This window comes from Sander lucioperca, chromosome 1 (genome assembly GCF_008315115.2).
Source record: "Sander lucioperca isolate FBNREF2018 chromosome 1, SLUC_FBN_1.2, whole genome shotgun sequence".
Lineage (NCBI taxonomy): Eukaryota > Metazoa > Chordata > Actinopteri > Perciformes > Percidae > Sander > Sander lucioperca.
The window spans coordinates 15,248,756-15,272,193 of NC_050173.1; the positions used below are offsets into that span (position 1 = coordinate 15,248,756).

The following is a 23,438-nucleotide window of genomic DNA, read 5'->3' on the forward strand; positions in this document are numbered from 1 at the left end:
TGTATTTCAACTTTGACAATCTGAACAAATATGAACACATACAGATTGTGCACAGTGTCAAAGTACATTTCAGTTTGTAACAAAATAAACCTCAACTGTTTTTGTTTGGACAAGTTTTATTAATTAATGTTTGGTTATAAAAGTTCTATCTTATCTGAAAAAAATGTCAGCTTGTTTTCCATATGTTTGCATAGGTGTAACTGTTACCAGGATTGTTTGCATGTGTGTGGGCAGCATGTGAACTTGCCATTGCAATGAAGCGGCCTATGAAGCAGAAGTAGGAGAGGTGGTCCGGGTTGATAGCGGAGGCCGGATTGATCTGCAGACAGTAGTTGCTCTTTCCGGCATACTCAAACAGACAGTACATGGGGTTCAGCACTTCATGGGACAACAAGAAGAACCACTCTCTGCAAAGTGAGGTGTAGGACAAAAAAACAGAATCAAGGAGAGAGGATGAGTGTATGTGGGGCGGATGAATTAGAATAGAAATGGGGATGGAAATGAGAGGAGGAATGGATGGAAAATGAGAGAAGAGAGAGGGTGGAGACAAGAGTTGCACATAATCATTACTGCTTACGTTTTGCAAAAAGCTAGTTTGAGCCAAAAAAAAACCCATTATATATGACATAACATTATACAATTTTTATTGTCTTTATTACCGGGCTAATCCACCATAGTCTAGACCCTCCTCGCCTCTGAAGATAACATAGAGTCTCCTCCTCAAGTCGTAAGGCTTCAGGGCCATAATCTAATAAACAGAGAAAACACACAGAAGATCAGCTAAAATACAACATCAGCAAATGACAAATGCACAGTTGGCAGAAATGTTTGAATGTATAGCATATGCAAACTTTAAAATAAATAATGCACGTAGGCTGTGATGCATTTCTGCACTTGAACCAGACAGTGGTTGAAGAACCCTCTTACTTGCTGGAAAGAGTCTTCAAACAACGTCTGTCTGGAGACGGTGATCTTCACATGGCTAGGGAGAGCATTGGACTGAGCAAAGACAGGAAAAAACATGAATGCATTTAGTGGGGAAGGGGGGAATAAAATGAAGAAGAATGACCAAAAGCAAGAAATTATTGAGTGATTGCATAAGAGAGAAAAAACACATACCTGGCACAAGTAGCGAAAATGGGCAAGCTTCCATCGAAAGCTGCGCTCATAAGCAATCTGAGGGCCTTTGGTGCTAAGGGAAACAAAAAGATTCATTCATCACAGCGTTCCCGTAGGTTGGCTAATTGTTTAATAGTATCATATAACGCGTAACATAGAACCCTTGAAATTAAATACCAGTGGGAACAATGTATATTTTCTTTAACTTACTTAAGCAGTATGTACAAAATTAAAGCAAAACATGACTCCATCTGGTCCCAGTTAACATGTTCTCTTAAACTATGCACAAGCTCCCATAGCTGCAGCGCTTCAGGCTACTGGCAAAACACAGCTTCTAGCATGGCTTTCTCTAACACGTTATGTAATGTAGAACACATGTAAATAAATTGTATTTAAAAAATGCATTCTTACACAGAGGACTTTCCAGTGCGGGGGTCGCTGAAAGTGGTTGTTCGGGTGTTGTGATCCACAAAGTATCGAACCCCTTCCCTTGTGTATCGGATCTCCCAACCTTCAGGAAGAGGGTCCTCATTCTGTAGCCTGCACACACACAGACCAATTATTTACATGGACCGAAGCATGTGGAAAATGGAAACTATGTCCAAGTTCAAGTCTTAAAATCAAAAACATTACAAAAGACTTTAGCCCTATACTAGTTTATTAACTTGTTTTTGTCAAACTATGACTTTGGTGAAATCTAGGCAGGCCAGCGACAGTTGACACAAAACTACTATAACTTTCAAAGGTTGCAAACTTATTGAAAGTAAAGTAAATCCTTCTGCTTTTACCCCTCGATATGTGCCAGTAGAGCTGGGAAATATATCGATATTATATCGATATCGTGATATGAGACTAGATATCGTCCTAGATTTTGGATATCGTAATATGGCATAAGTGTGGTCTTTTCCTGGTTTTAAAGGCTGCATTACAGTATAGTTATGTAATTTTCTGGACTTACCAGACTGTTGTAACTGTTCTATTATTTGCCTTTACCCACTTAGTCATTATATCCACATTACTGATGATTATTTATCAAAAATCTCATTGTGTAAATATTTTGTGAAAGCACCGATAGTCAACACTACAATATCGTTGCGGTATCGATATCGCGGTACTTGGTCAAAAATATCGTGATATTTGATTTTCTCCATATCGCCCAGCCCTAAGTGCAAACTTGTTTTCCGTTGGAACAATTTGATTATAGATTTAGATTTGAATGAAAAATAGATTTGATTGCTAAATTGCTAGCTGTTTCTGATTGGCTACTGTTAGTGTTTGTAATACCTAATTAAAGTTTGAATGTTACATATCTAGTTGTTCTGACTGGCTGTTGTTACCCAATTTAAACTGAATGTCACATTTTTTTTAAACACCTGTAAATATAATTTTTATTCAGATGGCTTTTTTGATCCCTGGGAAACTAATAAATCTGTTGTTTGCCATTCAATGATATGATTTTTTAAATAATTTTTTATAACAATAGTAACAACAATAGTAGGCCTAATATTAGGGCATAATCATTAATATTCGGGGCAATTAGCCTACATCTTATTTGATGGGGGGGTGGTTAGGGACCTGGATAATGGATAGGGGGGGCTGTTTTGATATAATAACTTTAATTACTAATCTTGGCTTCATTGAAACCATGTCAGACAAGCAGATGTTTCCTCTCCTCCAGCACACATTCAATGAACTCACTATACCACAGTTGCTGCCTCAGGATTTTCTTCGCTAAACATTTATTCAACAACTTAGTACAATTATAGATTGATTTTAGAGTTATGCCAATGTTCTTTTTAAGCTTTTATATCCCCAAGTGAGGGGCAAAGAGTCTTTATGAATCGAGTATTTCTGTCTGAGTAAATACTACGACATTTAAAGAAAATAGACTATAGCCAATAGACAGTAAATACAGAATATAATTCGAACCCTTTCTGGGGGAGCCCAACTATAAAAGGTATTAGTAAAAATACTGTAGAACTGGTGAACACTGTTCTAAGAAAGAAATATTCTATTTTAGCACACCAGTTTCAGTGACTGCAAACAAGGCCAGTAAAATCACTGTTAAACCTCAGAGAGAACTGTGCGATGAATGTGGCGCAGAACAGGAAAAGCCCAGTAACTATTAGATGGCCTTTCATATTAACAAATATAATCTTTAAAAGATCCTTCGCTCACCCTTGGGTTCGGGGGTCTTCCCACTGTGTTGTCTTGGTGTTATGGTTGACAAAGTACACTCTGTCATTGGAGTCCACCCGCCTCTCTAAAGTTGATGAAAACGCAGAGAGGAATCTGTAGCTTAATAGACAGAATGGCCACTAGGCCCCACAAAGTGGCAACACATGTCAGATTATCATCAGTGCTGACTCATGCTATAAACACAGACTTATTCCACTAGCTGCAATTTGTGATATTTGTGAACAGCGAGCAGTGACAGCAGAGGGAAGGATTTAAAGGTTGAGAGGAGAGTCAAAATTGTGGCGTCAACAAAACAATTTTGGCATAGAAATGGGTTCAATGTAAATTGATACAATGGATACATACAATTGTGCTTTTCTTATCAGCAAAACTTGCCAATGTAGATCTTTTTCCCATTTAAAAAACAGTACATACTGTCACCAAGTGAAAATATGTACAGTATTTAGAAGAAAGAATGTGAACTCACCCCATCCAGGAGGCAGCGGGCCAAGAGGATCATTCTCAGCAGACATCATGGATGCCTGAAAACGAGGGATGCACACATAGACATCCATTTAAAAAACGAGGAAGACACAAATGTGGTTTAAAAAAAAAAATAAAAATAAAAATAAAAATAAAGATATTCCAAATATGTATATTTATTTAAAAAAAATTAAAAATAAACTAAGAGAAAAAACAGACTCTACAAGCATTGGGATAATAAGAAAAATTCCAAATGAAAACTGTGTCAAATGTGAAGGCAAGAAGGCCTCTGTGGCTGGTTACTGCTCAATACTTCCCAGCTGTCTGTTTTTGATTTGTGTTGTAAGCTCATCATCATCAGTGAAGATGACATCACTGCTGAGATCAAAGATTTAGGAGAGGGACCCTCACCAAGATAACCAGATTAGGTCTGAGGCTAGGGTGTGAATATTTTAAATTCTGGCAAGGTAAAGTTCTCACCTTTAGGCTAAATGAGTTGAGCTGTGTATTGAGTGAGTGGGGTTGCACCCAGAGAAAGAGATTCATTAGGCAAAAAATGGAAAGGACATACGTTTCAAGTTACATAATTTGTAACCACCATCAAAAGCTGGGCTTTGATTTCTCATCAAGCTCATCATGATGAAAAGATTGACATTGACTTGTTTACCCTTGCCAATTAGGAGAGAAAAAAACATCATTGGGGTGAGAAAATAAAACTGTTTACTTTCCTTTGATATACTCTTAAAATACTTTACAATAAGGCTAATCATTTTCAAAGTCTTCTGTATGTAGTGTTTTGGAATGTCTTTTTACCACCTTTAATGTAGTCACTGGTTTTCGTTCATTTCACTAAAGTATGAAAATCAACTTACAATGACTTGAAACTTGCTCGAGTTAGGTATAGCAATAAATGTAATTTCGGCTTTCACTGTTGTCAAAAGGCAAAGAGATCCTGACATCACAGACTACCAGAAACTAAATTATTTTCAAAGGTTTTTTTAAAGGCGGTTTCAGACAGAGCCACATGTCTTCTGTAGTACTGTCTAAGTACTGAGGAATGGTTTGGGCTAAATGCACACTTAAAAAGGTGACGAGCTGATAAAAGCTAAAAGCTGGATAGAGCCAGTGTGGTCAGGTGACATACAGGTTCTTTGAGTGTAAGATCTAAAGATTGGAGTTTTGCAGATTGAAAGCATGCATCTGTGGTCACAAAAATTGGAATTATATAGTGGCAATTACAAATTTACTAAGGGGTTTATTTATTAGGTACAAATTCCCAGGGTGTACATAGTGTAATTGCAAAGATGTTTCAGTCCATGTTGACTTTCCTCAGTGCCTTTGGAAAAGTGACATGCATAGGATACAAGACCATGTACTAATATTCTAAAGTAATTCTGAAGTAATCTAAATGTCACAAATTTACAAATGGAGGACACACTGGCCATAATGTTTTTTTGCATGCACTAGTGTGGCCTCTCTTTTAAAGGGGTATGTCCATGCTACTTGACTATTAGTACGTGAAATGTTTTTTCAACAGTTAAACTAAAACTGAAAAGTAATAATGTTGACAAACTGAATTAACAGTAAAAAAAAAAATAATGTTGGGGTGCAAATTGTCTTACAGAGTAGAGGTATCTCTGGTTAAACTGGTGCATAGCTCCCTGCAGCTGGCTGCGCTGGCTCTGCCACTGCTCAAAATTGCGGACCGATTCCATAGTGGGACGCTGCCATGTGGTAGTGCGGGTGTTGTGGTCCACATAATAGATCCTGCCCCGGTCATCCACTCGGCGCTCCCATCTGGCAGAGTAAAGGAGATACAGTACCATAAACAGACACACATAAAGCAAGCTGGTAAGCAAATGAATGAGCCAGTCTGGAATGTCCAAAGTTTTAAATAAAGGTTTATTTTGTTATTGATATCTGAAAGGAAATTTTATTCAAAATAAATATCATAGAAACAATACTTCTTTGTTAGTGCGTTACAAGACAACAGTAAAAATATCACGCCGCTTCATGGGACTCTTTTCATTCAGCAAATTGGTTATATTCATCTATCAGAACACTTCATTATGTAGTATCCCAATCTTAAATATATCTTAATCTATAGAGACTAAATACAAGTGCAAAAAAATGAATTTCGAACAATGGAGACTTATGTATAAAAGCCAAAAAGAGACTGCTAAAACGGACAGATGAACCTGGTAAAGTTACAGATTCCATGTCTAAGAAGGGGCGGAGATAGAAAGTCAGAAAGAGAGAGACACTCACCCTGGTGGTAGTGGCTGTGGCCTTTCCCAGGTCGTAGTTCTGGTGTTGTGGTCTACATAATAAGTTCTCCCATGCGGGTCTTTCCTCTGCTCCCACCTAAAAGACACAACAATGAACAACAATCTGGAAATAAGCAGGATGCAAACAAAAAGCTACAGAAGGTTGCGCAAAAGGACAGTGACGGATAAAAATATAATGACAGTTAATGTACAACAGATTTTGCTACATTATTGTTAAATATGAGTGTGCGTGCGTCTGTGCGTGTTTGATATTCAAATGATTTTGGCTCAAATATCACCATAAGGTGGCACCCGCTTCTTTACTGGGAGGCTTTACTATATTAATATTTATGTTATTGAAGTTGTTAGACAACAACTAAAATACAGTAAATGCCTCATAATGTAATACTACCTAATAATAATAAGAATGTAACAACAGTTAGGGAATGCAGAAAATGCATCTGATGGTGTTTTTTACCCTGGTGGCAGAGGATCTGAGGCTCCAGCATTGGGGGCCTGCTGCCTGGGCTTGGCCTCATCTGTAGTTACAGTTGCACTGCTACTACAGCTACTACCACCGCCACCTCCTGAAGCATTCGCTTCTCCCATTGCTGGGGGGGAAGAGGACGATGATGAGGAGGTTGTGATGGTGGGGGCTCCCTGTGCTGGGGAGGTGAATGTGGAGGAATCAGCAGCAGTGCCATCAATAGGCTTAGCAGCAGAAGAGGAGGATGGAACCTGTGTGGAGGTTGGCAGGGTTTGAGATACACTATCTGGGGCTGTTTCAGGGTCTGGCAGGGCGGCGTCTTGATTGCAGTCCTCGTGGTCATCTGCAGGGGGCAGCACATCACCTGTTGTAGCAGACGATGGCCTGAGAGCAGCATCACAGGACTCACCATTGACTGCAGACAAAGACATTGGGGCTATTAACATGCATGGACTCAACACTGTATCCATCCATGACTTGATGTTAGCGATGACTTCAGGAAAATAATTGCCTTAAATGGCTGACTGGACAACAAGAGCCCATTAGTCTGGTAGTTAGGAATCTAAATACATACTGTATAAATGCATCAACTAATAGCAAATGGCTAATCAGCAGGTGTCTCTCTGAATGTAAACATATCATTCACAGAAGGAATTAAGCCATCAAGTTCTTAACTCAACATTAACTTTTTAATTGAAATTCGAAATGTGCATTCAAAAGTGTGGAAAAAAATAAATATTCTCAAATATATTATAACACCAATCTATTTAACAAGTTATGTGTAAAAGTATTTTGGACCCACCACTATAGATATATTAAGGTAAGGCTATTTGCTGCCTTTTAAAAATGCAACAGTAACAATACCACAACAAAGTGAAAGTGAGTGACTTTCTAGCAGTATAGACACCACAAATAAGGGAAATCATGGCAATTCTTTTGATTAGGTAGCATTTGTTGTTTTTGTTAGCGTGGCCCTAACTTAGATGTATGTAAATAATTGATATTGTCTCATCAACTTAGGCTTAATGTGCTATTGGTGCCCTGCCTGCTCTCCATAGTATACTACACTCTGCCTTCTTTTCAATCTGTTTATCTCTCCAGGGAGTTTTCTACAGAGGAGCTGGAAGAAACTGAGATTATAGGCCTCACTTAATAAAAATAAATCTACTGTTATACTCTACTGTTTACTAGGACGAAGTTAGTCTCGCATTGCCAGACCCTCCTCCACAGCGCTGCGGAGGAGGGTATGGCGAGTCCACACAGCACTCCGGGATGGGAGAAAAACGCATCACAATCGTCTTGGGCGGTGCTACGCGCCAAGTGGAGCCACGGTGCCCCTGCAAAATAGCCTCGGAAGGGAACTCGTTTTGGTGGAACGTGTACGTTCAAAGGTTGTTTTAGTCGTGCAACAGAAAACTCAGATTGGACAGATAGTCTAGCTAGCTGTCTGGATTTACCCTGCAGAGATCTGAGGAGCAGTTAACCATAGTCATCATAAATCAACCAGAGTTTAAAATTAAGAAATTAAGAAAGCAGAAGGTAACGGGACATCCGAAAACGGCCATCCGAAAAAAGTGACATCCAGCGTAATTTCCGGCAGAACGAGAGCAATCCCTGAAGTGGAACATTGTGGATATAGACTAGGACGAAGTGAACAATGAAGAAGTAAAACTTAAAGTGGCCTGAGCCCTGCCCAGGCAACAGAATACCTGCTGGAAATACGCACATGTATAACTGAGGTGCTCTGATTATGGTTTGCATTAGTCCATCTTTCACATTAGCATATGGTTATCAAATAAAATCAGGAAAAACTGAATTCTCAAGTGAATCATATTCATATACAACGACATTACCACTGAAAGGGGATTAAGGTTGTAAATGACACAACAAAGCATTTAAAAGGTCAGACCACCACATACAAACACACCATACAAATCTGGGATTCTATTTTAAACCATCCAAGGTACTGTAATTCAGACATTGTGAAATGCAAACTAAAGATCAAGCTCACCCGTCCTACTCTCTGTGTCACTGTCTGAGGGTTGGTGGACTGGGGTGGAGTTGGGTGTGGCGTCTCCATTGACGACATGACCAAGGGCAGGGCTGCAGGAGCTGGATGGCACCGGACTATCCACACCATTGGAGACCGAATAGGAACTTGACCTTGGGACCAAGTCTGTACAATTCACTGTGCTTTAAGAGAAAACACAAAGGAATTCAAAATTATTTTATCAAATCTGAATCTGGGGATGTACACAACAATTCCTTAATTAAACAAATAGATCTTAATTCTAAGAATTAAAAAACTCAAGTTTTGATTGTTTGTGTGCGGGTGCCAGATAAAAGACCGACTTGTGACATTGAGACTATTGTTTTGTAGGGGTAAGGACAGCACATAATAGGATGGCGTGGTGACGTAATGGGCTTAGCTGAAGAGGTCCTTTTGTGAGCCGGCATAGTTCAGACGGTGCCACAGACGTGCCCACACTAAGACCAATACAAAATCAGCCATATGACTTAAGTCCAGGCTTTGTCTAGGCAAGAGGTGGGTAGGCAGTCAGCAATAAGAAAACCATCAGACCAGCAAGCAAGCAACCAAAAAGAAAAAGTCTGTAAGTATATTGTAAGTGCAGACAACTAAGATGAATGTTGATTTTACTACTCAGCATGTCCACAAATCATTAAAGCTCTTACTATACTTAAAGGTGCACTATGTGTTCCTGCATGGTTTCAGTACGATTTCATTTTTGTCTCAAATCGTAGGCATCTGTCCTTGATCCATTAGCTGCCTGTCCCCTGAATACACTGTGAAAAAGCCCGGTCTCGGGAGACAACACAGGGGTCGTAAACGTCAAACACTAGAGGCACAGGATAGGTACCAAAATACAACAAACACGTTCCAGCCAATCACCGACAAGATGGTTGTGGGAGGGGGTGGGGGTTAGTGACAGTAATGGCGCTGACACACCAACCCGATAAATCGGGCGTTGGACAGTCTGGCCACGTCAGTGCCTCGAGTCTGTTCGGTGTGTTCCGTGCCGTCGTCCGGCGGAGGAGCTGTCGGCCTTCATTTTGGCCGACCCGACATGCTCAGTCGGAGACAGATAAGCCTCTCAAAATCTGACGAAAATCTTTTAAACTGACCTTTGTCGATCTGAAATGAAGACAGATTCAGCAACTGCATGGCCTATTTCTCGCTTAAAATGTTTTCAGAAACACGTTTCGGTGAACTATTTTAGTAAAATATGAGATCGTATTCTGAACAAGCCGCCATGACAGTCTGGCTGTGAATTTCCGGAGAAAAAAGACCCACGTGACGCGTTCGTCCTATCAGCGGCCGGTTTTCATTTTCTGGGGAACAATACAGAGAAGCGCCGCCTGCTGCTATGGAGACGTATTATGTTTCACGCATGCGCAGAGCGTACGCTCAAGTCGGCGTCGCCTCAGTGTGTTTTGAGCCATTTTTTGGGACCTCGGGGACCCGACTGATCAGTCCGACTGGCTTTTCTGCCAACAGTCGGCTGCCTGGTTGGTATGTAACAGCTCTTAGTCATGACAGTTACGGAAACATGGTGGGAGGGGCGAGCTTGCTCTGTTCTGTTTTGAATTTACTTGGAACGTCAACAGAAGTAACGTCATGCAGGAACGCATAGTGCACCTTTAATACACAATATCCAGTACCCTGCATTGCACAGAAAGTGATGCCAACAAATTCCCCACCATATCTGCCACATAATAATTATTTTATTAAAGAGCCAAGCAGAAGCTGGCAATCCTTCCAGCAAGGGTTATTTGTTCATTTCTATCTATATCTATAATACTTTATTTTTACCATTATACTGATGTTTCAATATTTATAAGTTAACTACAAATACTTAGTCAAGGGCAACTGGACTTGGTGTTTTAGTATTTAAATCTGATGGAGAGAAATAAATAAGGTATAAAGACAAAACAGACAAGCAATTACTGAAAGTATATAAGGAGGAACACACACAGTTTGAACCAAATACAACATTGTACTCCTGTAGCCAGCATGGAGGCCAGTATCAAATGTTTGGACAGGCTGTGAGACCAGGCGCCTCGAGCTCAAAAGGAAGGGTCTCGCTACTTGACCGTCTGAGAAACAAAGTAGCCACACAACCTAACTGAAATGGAGGGAAAGAAGGAAGAAAAAGCAACAAAGCAAAGTGGAGTAGAGTAAAAAGGAAAAATTAAGAGAAATTAAGGCACAGGCAAGGTGAGATTTCAGAAGTGAAAAATAAATGGGAGGTAGGTTGAAAGAAGTTGACAGAAAAGAGAGGAGAGGCAACGGAGTGAAGACTGACAGTTAACACCCAAGCATAACAGTGATGTAAGACCATGAAGGACGACAGGAGAGTAAAGAAGTAGGGCAAAGGGAAGAATCGTCACCCAGCTAAATAATAGACTCACCCCTGTTTTTATAAGTGAAGTCACATTTTCGGGGAGAAGCAGGGAGGCTAAGGCCAAGTTCAGATTGAAACTACACTTTAAAAAAATCCAAGGGAGGTATAAATGCATCCACAATTGTACTTCCAATTTTCAAAGCCTTCTTTTTGTAAAGAAATTATTTACAGCTTCCCTATTTTAAACTAGAGCTAATCCTGTTTATGTTTAAATTCACTCAAACAAAAATGTGTGTATGTTATTTGAATCATTTTGCTTTCATAAACATGTTTAAGATTTTGTTATTAAAAGGTCTTGCCAGCACAAATACCCCTCAGATAGCTACCTTCCCTGTCTGGCTGACTACTCAAACATTTTGGGGACTCCCAGGGAGGGGAAACGCTACCAAGTTTTAAATATACCCGTTTGTGTATTGCAGTCCTCTCAGCAACTGCAATGCAGAGAGGAGCCAGGCAGCCACAGCCCACTCAACCGAAAAGTGAAGTGGACAGAATATTCCTCATGAAATATGTGGAGCAGCATTAAATGACCCAAAAAGCCTGGTTCGTTCCCACCAATGACCAGGGTTAGACCAAGTTTATCTGGCCCGTGTTCAACCCTTTTTTGTCTATTTAAACCAAGCCAGTCAACACAGGTTGATCCCTGGCCATGACAATTCAGATCCTACCAGGGTAACAACCCAGGAGCAATGCATCACAATGATCTCAGGTTTTGAAAATGGGCGGGGGGTTTGTATGTCATATTCGCAGAACAACGTTGTTGCATACTCCAGTCCAGCTGTACTAGTGTTTTGTACTTAAATTCCTCATTGTGCAGTAACTATTAAAACATCAACACAATTAAACACAGTTAACTTTGACATTAAAAAAAATACTGAACTGGTTTGGCTTATAATATTATGATTACTTAATTTCAAACATAACATTTCAACATCAAAATCAAAAAACAACCACAGACTTGATGGGGTCTAAGGGTTTATTCAGCACTAGCTATGTAGGGTATGTTATACAAACACAAAAATGTGCCAGTGTTGTTACATGTATAGACATAATCAGTGGCTTTCTTACCCGGTTTTAAGCACAGAGTAGGATGCAATTTATTTTTACTGCTGGACTGCGGTTGCAATGTAATTTAGACAGCAGCATCACAATTAGATAGGGAAAAACGCAATGTTAGGTAACAGTTGTTATGACTGAAGCAAAGCATTTGACATGATATCACAGACCCCATTACATTTAACTTTAATTCCATCATTTCTGCTGGCGATGGCATTTCTACGCTTGCCTGTCCGACCGGAGCTGGAGGAGAGCGGACCAGATTAATGAGAGCAGTCTGTCAACGCCTTGTTATGCTAACATACTCTACGTTGCCCCTCGCCTTCCCAGTCATCTGCCGCTTAATTTCTCGAAGAAACTCAAAGTTTTACCACATATCCATGTTGTTAAAATCGTCACTCGTTCACCTCTAGTGTAGCTGAAAACATGCTGCTGGTCTGTCTGTGAGCTAAGGCGGCCTGAGACAATTGCGTCACGACTGCGCACCCATTTTGCAACCGACAGATAACTTGTCACGCCCCCGTACTGGTCGTGTTCATTACATGATAAATGAAATGAAATGATGAATGAAGATGACACGCGTCGGTTAATGTGGGTTAACCCTTATAAACACAAAGTCAACCCTGGTTCAACCCTGGCTGAGCCCTACATGTAAAAGGGGTATTAGTTTACCTGTTGGCAGCCCTTGAGGAAGAAGAAGACGAGTCGCCATTTTCATGGATGGCATCGCCATTCTGTTGGACTTCTAGAGTGGATTGAGAAAATAATGTTAGCCTACATATATTACGTGTAAGTATATGTTAACTAAATTAATTCAAAGAAGAAGAATTGGTAAGTGCTTGATTGTACAAGATAATAGTGTGTACCAGTATTTTTCAGGACATGTATCTGTGGCATTTTTCTCTCTGTGTGCTTACTTGTTGACTTTCATTCACCAGTACACATTTAAATAAAATTGGCAACGGCACTATCACCCACCCCTAACAAATAAATACTCAGCTCACTGGTGCCATTTGCCGCATTGCCGTTGGTAAGCGGTGCCAGTTCCTCCTGGTCAGCGACAGTCAGGCCATCTAGGTAGACAGTCAGCTCCCCAGTGGGAACCAGAGCTCCCTTCTGCTCCACGCTCAGTTTGAGAACCTCCTTCACATTCTCCACTGTAGAGCCAAAACAAGGATAGTGTGGCAGGAGGCATTACAATAGAATAACATCAAGAAAAACAAAGCAAACCACTTTCATAGAAATGCTTCATTTATAATGTTCACATTAAAGAAAAATACGTCGACAACAAACTTGTCTTATAGTGATTCTGATTATAGCAAACTTTAACAATTCCTATTATAAATAAAGATATGATAAAGGTATGTAAAATAGACGGGAAAAGTACATGACACTGATGCTGGCTAGTCTACATAAATAGTACTTCATGAGTCTGCTGTTGTCTGGTACTAGGGATGCAAATTTTTAGCACATTTTTTAACCAATAGTCTGCCGCCTCAACAATCAATAATCGATTTACTTATAATTTATGAAATACGTTGCATGTTTTTCCATTAGAAAACCGTTTTAACCACCGACCTATGTTCAACACAAAATCACAGCAGGATACATTAGGAGTCAAAAGAACAGATCAAGTAAACAGCAAGTTACTAACTACTAACTAAATAAAACTAAATAATGACTTTGGCGGAGCTCCCGTCTGTCACTTTTCAACTGCTGCTGAAAACAGCTGCTCAGCTGTACGGATGTCTCGTGGACAAACAATATTGCTCCGACTTTATCTATCTTATTTATTGCCACTGCTGAAATGCATTTATAGGAAGAGCAGGGGAGGGTTGCTAATACCAGTTAACTACTTTTGTGTTGGTTTAATTGGAAGCATGTGTAATTATTAATTGTGTCCTGTCTGACACTCAGCTCTCAGCCTGCGTTAATTGAGCAACCGCTTCGGTTGAAGATGCTAGTTTAGCGTTAGCATGAGCCCCAGAAAACTAAACTGCAGAGACACCAAACAACAACTCCATCATAAGTTCATCCACAGGACTGCCTTAGTAAGCTCCTAGGATGCCAGGGAGGTGCATTTGTTTTACAGTTTGTGCCGCACTCAATCTAATTAAAAAGTTAGAGGCTCCACCAAGTGGCGCAACTGCAAACAACAGCAAATCAACATATTTTCTGACAGTTACACCACATTGATAAAAATAATGAACACATACCACCCTAGACCTTGTATCATAATATGGTTCTGTATGTTTGATGTAGCTTAATCATACATTTTCTGTCATGCTGCTCCAAGGCTTGACATAGGTCCAGCGTGGCTTTGCCCAGCAGAGCGTCTGCCTTCAGGGTATGGTGACTCCATACTTTGAAATCCACCTGTGTGTGCCGTGTTACATTCCTAAAAAAAGGTCAAGAACACACAAACAAACAAACACATGTAATTCTTGAAACATTTAACACAAATCACACAAATTTACATTTTCAGAAAAAAGGACAAAAGAAAAAAAAAACAGCATTGCTAAAGCACAGACTAGCTCATTATGTTACAAATATTTTATTACCGATATGCATTTAGCTCCTGTTTACTCGATAAGTAGTATCTTTAACTTTATCCTGGCTGGATTCACTAAGCACAATGGATTTTCATTACAAGTATAATATGTCTATGTGTTTTATAACTGTGAGACTTAACTGTGACAATTCTACATGTGAATACGTTTGAATGTGGAGAACAAAGACCAAGACACGTGGTGACATATGTACACTTTCAGCATCTGCTCCCCCTCAGAAAAGAAAAAAGTGACAAAGAAAACAATTATTTAGCTGCTTCTCATTCTGCTCCCCTCCTAAAAAGCTCTTGCCCTTGCTGCAGGCTGAGCAACTGATGTACTCAGCTCACATAACGCTGCTTCCTTGTGTTTTCTGTGCTTACACAAAATGAAGACTACAGCACAGTCATTGCATTCGCGGATGAGCAAAAAATTCTAGGATTGTAGCTTAGATACCATGTGCAGGACTCATCATAGCTTGCAAAAGAGTTCACACAGGATCACAAAGACAGCACCACTCTCTCTTGTTAGCAATAATAACCCAATCAAGACAATTAGCATTTGCAATGACATGTCTCTGGCATTTAGCCGGGCCATTCGGAAGCGGAAATGGTACAGAGAACTCTGTGTGTTGCCATACATCATTTTCCCTTGTTCAAATAATTATCAGATGAACCACCAACCTTATGTCTGTTACATAAGGTATACATTGTAAGACAGACATAGACCCCAAATTCCTGCACCAAAGCCAGCATACTAAAAGACCTAGAGAAGAGGACAGAACTGTTGCTCCATCTTTCTCTCACAACAGCTTTTTATATGAGCATGGGCTATCTGGAGATCAATATGCTATCTATAGGAACATTCTCTTTAGGGGGAGTATAGAAAGACAGATGTCTGTGGTAGATTAGACTCAGAAAACTTCAAAGTCTGTTTCTCATTTTATCTTCTGCAAATAATAAAATGAAAGGGGCATTCATGAGTTGTCCCGACATTTATAAAGCACACTGTGAACATGAACTTGTGTATATAACATACTATGACACACACATAGACACAGACTGTCAGCTACACAGAGGAGGCAAACATGTTGCTTCTTACAGAGTGAGCCTTTCATCCCATTTAGGACTGGAGGAGCTGTGAGACTTCGCTGTGCGGCGCGACTCCCCCTCCGCTGTCACCTCCACATAAATGGCAGCCCCAAACAGGCTCTTCTTCCTCTTGATTTTGGCACAGGAAACTGGCGGTGAGTACATGAAGGAAGTGATCAGAATGTTTCTTTCTTTTTTTCAACATTTTACATTTTCAGCATAAAGTTAACACTCTTGTTCAAATAATTGGTAACAGTGTTGCAATGTGAGCTCTCTGAGGGAGGGACATGGTCAAGACCCTGAGGCCACCCTGCCACTCCCATACATTCTAAACTACTGTGTTTGGACTCACCAATGGCATGGAGCTGTGAAGTTCCCCTGTGGTTATGGCTAGACTCTGCTCTAGATGAGGCCGTGGCCATGTCATACACCACAGTGGGAAACCTTCAAAACCATACACACACATTCAGACAAATAAAACAAACATCAAACACACAAGACATGTACCCAGTAAAATCCCAAATAGGAAACAGGTGAACTTGGCAGGGTTCTAATAAAAATACAGATGAGAAGTCATAGAAGTTGTTTTTGCATAGTCTGAACATTTTGTTCAGGTTTGTGATCAAGGTCCTAAAAGCTCTTAGCTGTTAATATTTACCTAATTTAAGTGGAATATTACTTTATTCACCTAACGTTTTAATTGTTTCCCATACTATAATTCTACATGGACATAATGCCGGAAAAATAATTTATACTCACAATTGGTGTGTGCTGCTAGACCCGCTGGTTCAGCCCACTCCGTGTCCCATGGTTCCTCTGAAACCGAAAAGAGTTAATTTTTAGGACAAGGCACAGCACAATCGGTGCAAACTGCAGCAATTCAAAGAATGACCTCTGATTAAGACACTTATTTATTATTTTGCATGTAGATCTCGTAACATATAGCAGCAATTGTTTCACACATACTAACTGTGGTGTTCCCCAACATGGACGAATAAATGGGTCACTCTGTAAAAAAAAAAAGCCTGTTGCTTTGCTTTTTTTCCACTGTCACACAATAACATTAGATCTAGTGGTATGTTCTATAGTTGCACAAAGCAACTTGCATTCACTACAACTGATCACCAATCACAACTACATGTTTGATTCTTGTTTTAGCAGTGGTCAACCATAAAGCTCTGTGTTTGTCAGCGCTGATTTCTCCCATCACAGCCATAGACCGACTTCAAACTTCAAATTGCTGTGATTTTACATTCTACTGTATCACTACTGTCTTTTGTAATGTCATTTTTTTAAAGTATTGTTTCAGGCACTGTTTTAGCACCGGTATTGAAAAAAACCCAAATAATATCCAACTCTACTTTAGGAATTGTCAAAACTTCTTTTGTCAGCAGTGACTATAACATCATCCTGATCACCAATGTTCAGGCATGGTAGCCTCCTCCACAGAAAATTAAACAAGACAACAAGGTGAAGACAACATTCCCATTAATTGTAGAGGTCTCTGCTCCAGAAGTCACTACACCCTCTTGTACCAAAGTTAGCTAATTAAGATCAAACTTTTTTTTAACATGATTACATGTTGGAGCAGACCACTTGAAGCAGCTTAGGAAGAACCCAATTAAGAAGTCAGGGTCAGTCCATGCCAGAATGAACTGATCAAAGTGCAGCCTACAGGGCAGATAGAGACAACAGCAGCACAGTGCCAGGCAAAGTTAAGTATGCTACCTTGCTACTTAAAGTTTCATACCAAGTGAGTTCACTAGTGATCTACATAAAATTTCAAAACCCCTTGCAAAATCTTCCACAATACATACAAAAATGTCCATTTTATCCTAATGTTTCAGAGTTTTGGAGTTTATTTAAATAGCATGAAAGACTGAGCAAATAACCAATCCTTCCTTGACAATAAGGAATAGGTTGAGCCCTCTATAAAGAGCAGGCTAGTGACAGCTATAACAGAATAAAACTAGTAGATAAATTATGGAAATAGGACCGATTCAGATCACACTCAAGGGTGTTGACAAATGAACAATAGGGATGTAACGATACGCTCAACTCACGATTTGATTCACGATTTTAAGTTCACAATACGATTTTCTCAAGGTTTTTTTTTTAACAGAATGAAATGACTGAAAAATATTCCTTTATTTATATAAACTGTGCAAAACGGCAGATCTGTCCTCTTATCAAAAGTGCAACTAAAATAGTATTTTATCTTAAATAAAAAAATAAATAAATTAAAGATTAAAGAAAGGCTTGTTTATTGCTAGGCCATATGGTTAAATTTAAATGATTTTTTTTAAATGTAATAACTAACTTATAAGAACAACTTTTATTCATTTGTTGTTAAACGACAAAAAGAAGAAACATTAGATGGCAGAAGGGTATTTTACAACAATACTCAAACGCAACATCAGTCCCATCTCTGTTGTTTACAGTACAGCGGCAGCGTCCACGCGGTCTCAAAGCTAGTCACAAGCTAGTCTTTTCTGTGTCTTTAGCTGCAGACTGTTGGATGTCCCTGTGTTGGAACCCTTTCCAGTGAAATACAGTCACACTTTACACCGTTTAGCTGTCCTCATTTTAACCGTGTTTAAGCCAGCTAACGTTACCTGCTGTGTAGGGCTGTCCCAAACGATTATTTTTTAAACGATTAATCTAGCGATTATTTTTTTCGATTAGTCAACTAATCTAACGATTAATTTTTCAATTAATCTAACGATTAATTTTTCAATTAGCGATTCTTTTCCCATTGCTCAATTATTAACAATTTACACAAAACAAATTTCAATAAGGTTCAAATCTCTATTTATTAAAATTGTTTAACACTGCACTGTTCAAGTACAATGAATTTGTAGTGCATCCTGAAGCCAGATGTAGGCTATCAATCCAACAACAAAATAAAGTCACTTTCAGGAGGAATACAAAAATAAAAACTTAAAGTAAACAGAACAAGTGCAGAAAGAGTAGCCTGTATTTGCTTTTTTTAACAGTAGGTAAAATAATGAATACGCTCTTGTTCAACATCCAAGCTCTTCTCCCTTTAATTTAACTTTAATTCTTTGTATCTAAAGGCTGGTTAAGCACTGCAGGGAGAAGTTGGACAGTTTTTTTGTCTCGTTCCAGTGATTGGCACATCTGGGTGATGGCGTCGGATATGCTTTAGCATGTTAGATGTATTTCCACTTACATACCCAACAACTGCTGAACAACGCCGACACACAGTCCTCGTCTTATCCATCACTCTCTCGCCTGTAGCCTACTATTGTAACTGACCCGAAGACCAAAGTTTTCGAGGCGGGGACGGCACCAGGCGGGAGGGCTTGAGACGAGAGTGCATGACATGGGAGGCTCCAGGCTTCAGCCATACAGTCTCGAAGTTTTCCCAAACTTGCGATCTTAAAGAGGCCGGTGGGTCCTCTAACTCTTGTGGGTCGCCATCACTCGCCATACTTGTCCTTTCGTGCTGCTATCTCTGACTCACTCACTGGACCGTCGACCTGACAAAAAACTGCATGTAGGTGGAGGAGCTCGGCTAGCTGCAGAGCTAAGGCGGGGCTACAGATTAGGTGTCCCTAGAACCCGCGTATCTAACAGTAGTTAAGCATTACATTAGTTTTATTTATTTTATTTAGTGACGCGTCGACGCATTTACGTAATGTCGATGACATCGACTATGGCGACGAATCGTCCCAGCCCTACTGCTGTGTAATGTTAGCTAGCTTCATGCCCTAGTCCAGGGCTATTCATTTGCTGGCCCGCGGGTCACATGCGGCCCGGAAGCAACCTCAGAGTGGCCCAGCCCGTGGCCCCGCCAAAACTAGCAACACGCAAACAATGCAGAGCGTGCCGTGCCGTTAGTAGCCTAGATTACTATCAATATGTCTTTCTCAACACTGAAACGTAAAATTGACAATGAAAACCGTCAGTTTAACCCTGCCTGGACTGGCAAATACTTGATTATTTTACCGCCACATCCAAACGCCAAACCGATGTGTTTAATTTGTACATTACAATCTGCGGAGGCACCACGTTGAGAAATACCAGGCTTTCCGCACCAATTTTCCCAAGGGATCCCAAGAGAGGGCTGCAAAAGTGCAGAGTTTGATTGCATCTTACAACCGGAGCAGTACTACCATGGTGCGGTCATTCACAGCCCAAGAGAGAGCTACCGCAGCATCCCTTCGTGGATGAGGTGATAAATGACGATAAAATTAAAACAAGCGTGGCATCTGCCATAAAAAACGTACCCGTCAGATACTTCCAACAGTCGTAGAGTTGAAATTGCTGCAGATGTGAAACGCCGTTAGGAGACCTGATGAAAGCTGATACTATGTCTATAGCAGTAGATGAGTCCACAGACAAAACTGATACTGCTCAGTTGTGCATATATGTCCTTTTTTGTTTGACGGCAAATGCTGCTCAGCCTACTGCCGTTAAAAGGACACACAACTGGCGATATAGTCTTTGGGAAAATTTCCGCTTTTTTTTAAATTTATTTTTATAATTTTATAATGTTTATTGATCCCCAGTGGGGAAATTACAATTTACACTCTGTTTGTTAGAAATCACTACACACAGGCCTGAAATACACACATGCTCAGGACCTATTCATGCACAAATGGAGAGATGTCAGAGTGAGTGGGCTGCCAGTGCTGGACCAGCGCCCTGAGCGGTTGGGGGGGGGGGGGGTACGGTGCCTTGCTCAAGAGCACCTGGCAGTGCCCAGGAGTTGAACTGGCATCTCTCCAGCTACCAATCCACACTCTGTACTTTGGTCCATACTGGGACTTGAACCAGCGACCCTCCGGTTCCCAACCCAAGTCCCTACGGACTGAGCTACTGCCAGACGGGGCTCCATCCATGACAGGGAAAGTGAATGGTTTGGCAGCACGTTGGTCCGCTGTTGCACCTCAGTTGATCTCCTTACACTGCATTGTGCATCAGGCGGTGTTGTGCGCAAAACTAAGCGTGGGCGCTCAAAACAACAATGGACAGTGTGATGGCTACAATTAATTGTATTCGCTCCACATCAAGCCTCCAACACCGCTTATTCCGCATGCTGCTGTCAGAAATGTCTGCTGAGCACCACGACCTGCTTTGCATAATGACGTGAGGTGGCTGTCCAAAGGCAAAGCACTGGAGCGTTTCTGTGGTCTCAGAGAGGAGATCATAAATTTCCGCAGCAGCAGCAAGCAAAAAGAGGCAGAAACGCACTTGAGTCGCATACTGGACGACAACTTCATGGCCGATGCCTGCTTTCTGAGCAACATATTTAAATTGAATCTCAATTTGGGACTACAAGGCAGAAACAAAACTGTCATTGACCTTGTGGAACAGATGCGCGCATTCCAAGTTAAACTGGACCTTTTCCCAACTGATTTGGGCACAGGCCGAATGGTCTGTGTACTTGCCGGCCAACGGATTTTCGTTTTGAAAGGAAAAAAACAAAAACGAAAAACGGCCAGTTTCCCAATTACCATTAGTAAATAGGAAAACAAAAAAACGAAAACAACCCATTATTCGTTTTTTTGTTTTGATATTAAAAAACGGAAAACGAAAATTAATCTCGTTATCCGATTGTCTTTGATGTATTTGTAAATCGAAGTCGGAAATTAAAATGTGTGTATAAATCTTATTCCTCTGTCAGTACCCAATCCGTACCGCCTGTAAGGTCCGTTCTGCGCATGCGCATAATTACGTAGTAGTAGTAGAAAACTAACTAAAAATGTCCCTGTTTGATTTGTACCACGCATGCGTTGAAACACTTTACGACCAAACATCACAACTTTTTTATTAAATCTTTTTTTATTAAATCTTTATTATACAATAGTCATAGCTACAAACAATCGAAACTTGTCACTGATCCAAAACCGTGTAGCGACGTCGTTGTTGTGTTGTTTATGTTAATGTTTTTACCTTTAATACTTCATCTTGACTAATAACCATAGACTGTCTATTATTAATGCGATGAAGTGTAAATGTACATAAGTGTCCTTTTGAAGATGGGATGACAGCTCTCCCAGCCACCACTGCTGTATACCACTATAGTAGCTACATGCTAACGGCAGTAAACACTATAGTAGCTACATGCTAACGGTCATCTTAGCTGGCAATGTTGTTAAATTCTCCCCAATTCCGGGTCACATTCCTGTTGAAACATGTCCGATTGTGTAGTGTTTGGTCTGCGATTTTTGATGTTAGAAAGTGCTGCTTTGTTCCACTACAATCTAACGTTAGCATACTCATAGCTAACTATTGTAGCTGCATGCTAACGCGACATAGCGGAGCATATATAGCTAGCTATATATGTACTAATAAAGGCTTCTAAACCAAATACTAAACAAATACAAATACAGTAAATTGACCGGAATTAGGGGTGAAATGTCCAGCATTGAGCTACATAATAGTTTGCTAGGAGTTAGCTGGTCTCTCACAGAGATCTCATTTGTAGCCCTGTTTTTACCTGATACTTTCATAAAAGTACAAACACATGAAGTGAGAGGTATACACATGCTTAAACTTTATTTAAAGCATGGTTAACCTGAAGCAGGACGGAGTCATGACTTAAAACACCAAAGCAAGGCTTCTAGCTCAGGCTAGCTAGCGTTAGCAAATTACCTTCAAAGTTGCAAAGAAATGATGAAACGTAAAATTTGAAGCCTTTATTTAATTTGCTACATGGTGTTCTACTGGATGGCCAGACGACCCTCCATATATCATTAACAGATACTTTAGGCAACTCCAGCAAACACCTTGTAAACTACAAATACATCAAAGACAATCGGATAACGAGATTGCTTTTCGTTTTCCGTTTTTTAATATCAAAACAAAAAACGAATAATGGGTTGTTTTCCGTTCTTTGTTTTCCTATTTACTAATGGTAACTGGGAAACTGGCCGTTTTTCATTTTTTGTTTTTTTCCTTTCAAAATGAAAATCCGCCAAGTACACGGACCCCGAATGCTGCATTTTCCAACACTCCGCAAATGCATCTCATCCCCCACACAAATCACAGATGTGAGGACAGATTTCATTGCGAGCCTAAAAAAGAACTTTGCTGGTCGATTGGATGGACTTGTTCTGCCCACAGAGGTGGCCGTTTTTGCCAGAGACCCGTTCACTGTTGCAATAGATGATAGAAGGGGACTTATCCACCAGAGCAAAGAAAGTGGTCCCTTCCATTGACGAGGGGAAATTCACACTCAAACTTGTTGACATGCAGTCATCTGTAACCATGGCACAGGAGCTTTGCACTAACGGGCCTGCAATGTTTTGGACTGATGTCAACATACATCAGCTCCCTAACATTAAGAAAGTAGCGATCGTCATGCTCAGTATGTTTGGATCAACATACACGTGAGTCAAGTTTTTCACACATGAACTCCATAAAAAGCAACTCTCATTGCTCCCTGACTGACCGTACTCTCCACCAATGCCTTCGGATTGCATTGACAACTTACGAGCCTAAAGTCACCTAAATGTCCCTTCTCCCACTAAGTCAGCAGGGTAACTGTAGCCTACATCAATATAATGTGGGATGTGTAACAAAAGGCATGCCTAATCACACATGTGGTGATTTAAAATATGTTCCCTCAGTGTGCAGTAGTACACCTTGTATTCATGTGTTAGTTATAGTTGTGAATAATGTGCACTTTTTATTTTATGCACTTTTGAGATGTTCCTGGGTCAAGTGTGAGCAACATGCTTATTTTGTTTCAAAAGGAAACTTAATGTTATTGCTAATAGCCCAGGGCTCCAGACTAACTTTTTGCCTTGGTT

At 40.3% G+C, this 23,438-nt stretch overlaps 1 protein-coding gene across 3 annotated transcripts in view; it reads right to left on the minus strand.

Moving 5' to 3' along the window:
* Positions 1–23,438, minus strand: part of LOC116055719 (NEDD4-like E3 ubiquitin-protein ligase WWP1) — a 40,238-nt gene that overhangs the window by 4,381 nt on the left and 12,419 nt on the right. Inside the window, exons 2-18 of one of the 3 annotated variants that reach the window (XM_031307714.2) lie at positions 16,414–16,470; positions 16,007–16,098; positions 15,665–15,803; positions 14,288–14,412; positions 13,019–13,171; positions 12,687–12,759; positions 8,546–8,727; positions 6,526–6,898; positions 6,049–6,144; positions 5,403–5,577; positions 3,785–3,839; positions 3,298–3,382; positions 1,531–1,659; positions 1,120–1,192; positions 901–999; positions 660–748; positions 248–407 (exon numbers count right to left, since the gene is read on the minus strand). In XM_031307714.2, the coding sequence (XP_031163574.1) occupies positions 248–407; positions 660–748; positions 901–999; positions 1,120–1,192; positions 1,531–1,659; positions 3,298–3,382; positions 3,785–3,839; positions 5,403–5,577; positions 6,049–6,144; positions 6,526–6,898; positions 8,546–8,727; positions 12,687–12,759; positions 13,019–13,171; positions 14,288–14,412; positions 15,665–15,803; positions 16,007–16,076 (2,076 nt within the window). In that variant the 5' untranslated portion in view covers positions 16,077–16,098; positions 16,414–16,470. Of the gene's footprint in view, positions 1–247; positions 408–659; positions 749–900; positions 1,000–1,119; positions 1,193–1,530; positions 1,660–3,297; positions 3,383–3,784; positions 3,840–5,402; positions 5,578–6,048; positions 6,145–6,525; positions 6,950–8,545; positions 8,728–12,686; positions 12,760–13,018; positions 13,172–14,287; positions 14,413–15,664; positions 15,804–16,006; positions 16,099–16,413; positions 16,471–23,438 lie in introns of all 3 variants that reach the window. The other 2 variants (XM_031307713.2, XM_031307712.2) reach the window with 2 other exon arrangements.